The 6,000-nt window shown below is 43.8% G+C and overlaps 1 protein-coding gene across 2 annotated transcripts in view; it reads right to left on the bottom strand.

Moving 5' to 3' along the window:
* HECA (hdc homolog, cell cycle regulator) overlaps positions 1 to 5,686 on the bottom strand; it is a 28,212-nt gene extending 22,526 nt beyond the window's left edge. For both annotated transcript variants that reach the window (XM_053461036.1, XM_053461037.1), the window contains exon 1: positions 5,106 to 5,686. In XM_053461036.1, coding sequence (XP_053317011.1) covers positions 5,106 to 5,313 — 208 coding nt within the window. In that variant the 5' untranslated portion in view covers positions 5,314 to 5,686. The remainder of the gene's footprint in view (positions 1 to 5,105) is intronic.
* Positions 5,687 to 6,000: the final 314 nt, after the last annotated feature.

The following is a 6,000-nucleotide window of genomic DNA, read 5'->3' on the forward strand; positions in this document are numbered from 1 at the left end:
CCCCTTAAGGACGGGGCGGTTTTCTTTTTGTACCCTCCATGGCCGAAGCTATTTTAACATTTACAGTGGGGCAAAAAAGTATTCACCAATTGTGAAAGTTCTCCCACTTAAAAAGATGAGAGAGGCCTGTAATTTTCACCATAGGTACACTTCAACTATGAGAGACAGAATGGGGGGAAAGAATACAGGAAATCACATTGTAGGATTTCTAATGAATTAATTGGTAAATTCCTCGGTAAAATAAGTATTTGGTCACCTACAAACAAGCAAGATATCTGGCTCTCACAGACCTGTAACATCCTCTTTAAGAGTCTTCTCTGTCCTCCACTCATTACCTGTATTAATAGCACCGGTTTGAACTTGTTATCAGTATAAAAGACATCTGTCCACAACCTCAAACAGTCACACTCCAAACCCCACTGTGGCTAAGACCAAAGAGCTGTCGAAGGACACCAGAAACAAAATTGTAGACCTGCGCCAGGCTGGGAAGACTGAATCTGCAATAAGCAAGCAGCTTGGTGTGAAGAAATCAACTGTGGGAGCAATTATTCGAAAATGGAAGACATACAGGACCACTGTATCTCCCTCGATCTGGGGCTCCACGCAAGATCTCTACCCGTGGTGTCAAAACGATCACAAGAACAGTGAGCAAAAATCCCAGAACCACACGGGGGAACCTAGTGAATCACCTGCAGAGAGCTGGGGCCAAAGTAACAAAGGCTACCATCAGTAACACACTACGCCGCCAGGGACTCAAATCATGCAGTGCCAGACGTGTCCCCCTGCTAAAGCCAGTACATATCCGGGCCCGTCTGAAGTTTGCTAGAGAGCATTTAGATGATCCAGAAGAGGATTGGGCGAATGTCATATGGTCAGATGAAACCAAGGTAGAACTTTTTGGTACAAACTCAACTCGTCATGTTTGGAGGAGAAAGAATGCTGAGTTGCACCATACCTACGGTGAAGCAGGGGGGTGGAAACATCATGCTTTGGGGCTGTTTTTCTGCAAAGGGACCAGGATGACTGATCTGTGTAAAGGAAGGAATGAACGGGACCATGTATCGTGAGATTTTGAGTGACAACCTCCTTCCATCAGCAAGGGCATTGAAGATGAAACGTGGCTGGGTCTTTCAGCATGACAATGATCCCAAACACACCGCCCGGGCAACGAAGGAGTGGCTTCGTAAGAAGCATTTCAAGGTCCTGGAGTGGCCTAGCCAGTCTCCAGATCTCAACCCCCATAGAAAACCTTTGGAGGGAGTTGAAAGTCCGTGTTGCCCAGCGACAGCCCCAAAAACATCACTGCTCTAGAGGAGATCTCCATGGAGGAATGGTCCAAAATACCAGCAACAGCGTGTGAAAACCTTGTGAAGACTTACAGAAGACGTTTGACCTCTGTCATTGCCAACAAAAGGGAATATAACAAAGTATTCATATGAACTTTTGTTATTGACCAAATTATTTTCCACCATAATTTGCAAATAAATTCTTTAAAAATCCTACAATGCGATTTCCTGTATTCTGTCTCTCATAGTTGAAGTGTACCTATGGTGAAAATTACAGGCCTCTCTCATCTTTTTAAGCGGGAGAACTTGCACAATTGGTGGCTGACTAAATACTTTTTTGCCCCACTGTATGTGGTGCTCGTGTTTAGCTCTAATTTTCTGCTCTCTTGTTTAGCATACTCACACAAGTTGTATATCCCCCCCCGAACAAGAGCTCTCTTTAGATACCATTATTTTGATTATATAATCTAATTTCCTATTAAAAATCAATACAATGTGGTGAAATTGAATAAAAGCACTCAATTTTATTCATCTAAAAAAGCCAATGAAAAAAAACTGCTAAATAGACTAATGGTATTTCTAAACTCAAAACTCAATGTTTTCATGGGGTTTTTTAGCACGTTATATGGCAATAAGTACAAGTAGTGTTTTGCTATTTCAAAACCATTTTTTCCCAAATCTGGTGATCTTACCCCATGTCCTATTTGGGAAATATTTGAAGTCAGTCAATTTACTCCAATCAAGCCATATATTTTTTCTCTTGGTATACGTCACTCTCACATGACCCCAATACGTGTTCAGCAACATCTCCTGAGAACGGTGATACCATATGCATAAGTTTGCCTGGTTGTTTGGCGACTAAAAAGCCACATTTGGGAGTTTACCGTCTAGTCGTATTTGAAAAATACACACCACAGGGCATCTCAAATAGTGGTATTTTAACGGTTTCCATTATATTATATATATTTATAAAGCGCCGGCCGATTCCCCAGTGCTTTATAAATAAATGCACTAATTCTACCACTAGCCTATATCAAAGTTTGTGGTAGTAATTGCAATCATCTCATCTTGTCTGTCCTATAAATCTCTAGCCCTCACTTGGAAATATCTTGACCTCATCCCAAGTGGACTCTTCATAAGACAGATAATAGGAGTTACAATGGGTTATCCATGCATTCCTGGGTCTTCCTCAAAATTACTCATTGCTAGTTCAAATAACGCAAAAAAAGTATGTGAATCACACCTTCATGCTTGCGATGGGCTCTGATTGGCTGCTGTTGGACTGCCTGGAATTTCAGGCAGCCAGCAGCATTAATCCCCCCTAAGATCACATAGGCATTTCACTGCCATCAGTGAAGTTCGCAGACAAGCCAGAAGGCTTATTTTTTCCCTCAGAAATCTCATGGTGCTGCCACAACCACAGGGGATTCTGGGTAGGCACATGCAAATAACGTCAACAACGATCACCTTTTGCCTCTATATCTACTTTGTACATGGAACCTTTGAAAGTAATTGCCAGCTGTACAAGGCAGCTTTTAGACAAAACTCAGGTAAGAGGTGCAGTAGCCTGGCTACTGCACCTCTTACCTGAGTTTTGTCTGTAGATGAGTGTTTAATAATGCTTCTGCTACCCCCTTAATTTTAAGTGGCAGGGTTTTCCCATCACCTTTACCCACCATAACTTTTGTAATTGGTATCCGTGAAGTTAGCTCATTATTCAAGAGTTCATGGTATGTCATGATGGGGTGAGATAACAGTAGGGTCACAGCAGCAGATGCCCCTCCAAAGTAGTCCACAACAGTATGCCAAACAACAAAACCACAAATTATGGTGCAGCACCTCCATCTGGCTGGCACTTGGACGCTACCAATCCATTCTACCAAGGAAATATTCACAATGGGTAAAGTCGTATTTAAAGCATAAAAATTTTAAATATGAAATCCAAAACTTGTAGCCTATAAATGTGAATGCAAACTTTTAATAGTGGATTTTTGTGTAATACACACATGCTGATAAAAAACACTCATACAAAGCATTTAATAGACATGTGCAAATGGACAAAAAACAATTTGGACATGTTTTTCGGCAACAAATGTAATTCCCAACTGACACAAATGAAAAATGAAAGCTATACAGCATAATCCTGAAGACCGTAAAAGGTTGTGGCAAGGAGAAGAACTATGGGGTATATTTTTTTTTTGGGGGGGGGACTGTCTGCGCTTCTCATCCTAGTAAGTTGCCAACACATATATAAACATAAATGAGAGGTTTTGGTTATATTAAGAAGTATGTAATGCTGGATAAATACAACTTACAAGCCTATATAACACACTACATCTGCCTCTCAATCTCAGAAAGATGGAGGACGGTAAAGCCAATGTTCATTTACATAGCTTTGCGATGTGATCTCTATGATTATCCAATCACAGTGATCACACCACATAGCTGTGTCCCTATTGGCCCCCTACAAAACAGTCCCTGCACTCTGAACCAGTATACAGCAGCGCACACAAGCATCCTCACCCCTACCATGATGTTCCATGCCATGGTAGGATTTAAAATCCATTCTTTTCAGAACGTCACTCAATGAACGAAGGGCTCGATCAGATTAAGTCTTCACAATAAAAACATGTAGATTAAACTGAAAGTGAAACACAATCATGCTGCTTCCAGCACGCATTGTTACAAAGATGATAAATGTTGGAGATTTAACCAGGAGTACCAATTATAGAGAACTAGCATGTAAGGTGCATCAGAGGGTCTTGTCATTTCCTACACAAGTGTCATAATACCACTAAATAACTTCTGTAGTTTTCATTAGCGCATAAACCTATTAAAGCCTATCCATATACTACCTTTAGTTTTTCAGTCTGTGCAAAATTCTGTAACCAGATTTGTCACAAAATCTACATTTTATAGTCCTGCATTATAAAACGGTTTACATATAACAATATGGTATCAACTTAACGTTCTGTACTGTTCCACCCCATTATGCCATCGCTGCCCTGTTGTAAAGTTGCCGACTGGGTCTGGCAGCCTTGGCCAAGTTATGTGGCCAACTTGCTTTCCTTTTTTGCTACAGGAAATTTACTTTGCCACATCTTCTCCACTTTAATGAGCAACAAGACAGCTACAGTTGTCCCTGCGGATTATAATGGCGGCATATAAACCAACTACCATGAAGCATGATAATGTAATAAAAGTTTTGCAGTTTACTGATCCTTTTTTGAAAAGTAACAAGTTTGCAGTGTTGCCAGTGTTTTATCTCACCAATGGAGCTGTGGAAGGTTGCCAAGAGCTAATAAGTGTACATTTCTACCACTAGCATGAAAGTCAACATACCCTACGAATACACTCATTTGTTTTCCATGGGCTAAACCAATGAAATGCTTCCTGCAAGGCCTTTCTTTGACAAGCTGACAGCCGTGTCTATGCTTGACGACTGGATGGCCTGTTCAATGGAGGGCTTAGCTATTTGACATGTTATCATCACTGCTCTCGTGTGATTTAATAATGATAGGCCCACGGTAAGGATTGCTTATGCTTTTACCGAGCGCACGGGCCGTTGCAAACAAGAACTTGTTCATGACTCCCAAGAAGCAAACACAGCAACACTGATTGACAACTCCTGGAAGTATACGCTGCGGCTCGCTGACAACAAAGGCGCTTTACGTTTCTACGGAGTGGAAATACTAATGGGTCACTTGTCAAAACACCAACCGCGGACGTTACCCTTCATCAGCCAGGGGCAGAAGATGCGGCCACACCGTGAAGCAGTACCCACCCATTGTGAGCGCCATGTGAGAGGAGCGACCTTACCATTCTTGGTGTCACTGGAAGGTGCGGCCGATGCTACTGGTGCTGCCGCCGAGGATGCACACACTGCGGCTGCAGATACTGCAGTAGCTCCTGCTGTGGCCGCTGCCGTGCCCCCCGCTGCAGCTGCCGCGGCTCCATTTTCCTGCTCATCGCCGCTGCTGTTAGCCCTTTTATTTTTCTTTCCCTTGTTGTTTTTCACGTTCGGCATCGCGCATCCACCTCTTCAGATCCTCCGCGGGTGCTTTCAGCTGCTCGCCTCTCCGATCCCCATAGTGCCTGAGCCCAGGAAAGGGAAATAATGCTCAGCGAAAACACCGATGAGTATAAGAGACGGTGAAGCGCAGCTCGGGGAAAGCAGAGAACAGCGTCCTTGAGAGCTGCAAAGCTTGCACGTGAAAGAGGCTGCATTAACAAGCCTTGCGGCTTAGGCGTGTGTACTCCGCATGCTATCTGCCCCATGCACCAGCAGCCCGTGTACCCAGGCAGGCTGCGGCCAGGATTAGAAGGCGTGCCTCGTTGTTTTGATTCTGCTTCCCGAGAGAAGCCATGGACTGGTTGCTGCCCTCCGCCAATTCCCGCCCCCTGTCTCTTGTGACGTTACAGGCCGAACCCACAGCGCGCCCTGTCACTGGGTTCCCGTCATAGTACCCTCCCGCGCCCAATCCCACAACGGGAGCGAGGCTTGCGCTGTGAGGGTTCGCTGATGATGGTTATGCATATGGCAACGGAGAGGACCACTTCTGCTGCAGTAGCAGCAACTTGTACCGTGTTGGCTTGCAACGAGTTTTGGTCTTAATAAATATATGGCAACACGTAGAGGGTCAGAGGCTTAGACGTTTTACTTTTACTGAGAGGGTGGTAGATAAACAGAATAGCCTCCCTGCAGAAGCGGTAG

Source organism: Spea bombifrons, chromosome 3 (assembly GCF_027358695.1).
Source record: "Spea bombifrons isolate aSpeBom1 chromosome 3, aSpeBom1.2.pri, whole genome shotgun sequence".
In the NCBI taxonomy this organism is placed as follows: domain Eukaryota; kingdom Metazoa; phylum Chordata; class Amphibia; order Anura; family Pelobatidae; genus Spea; species Spea bombifrons.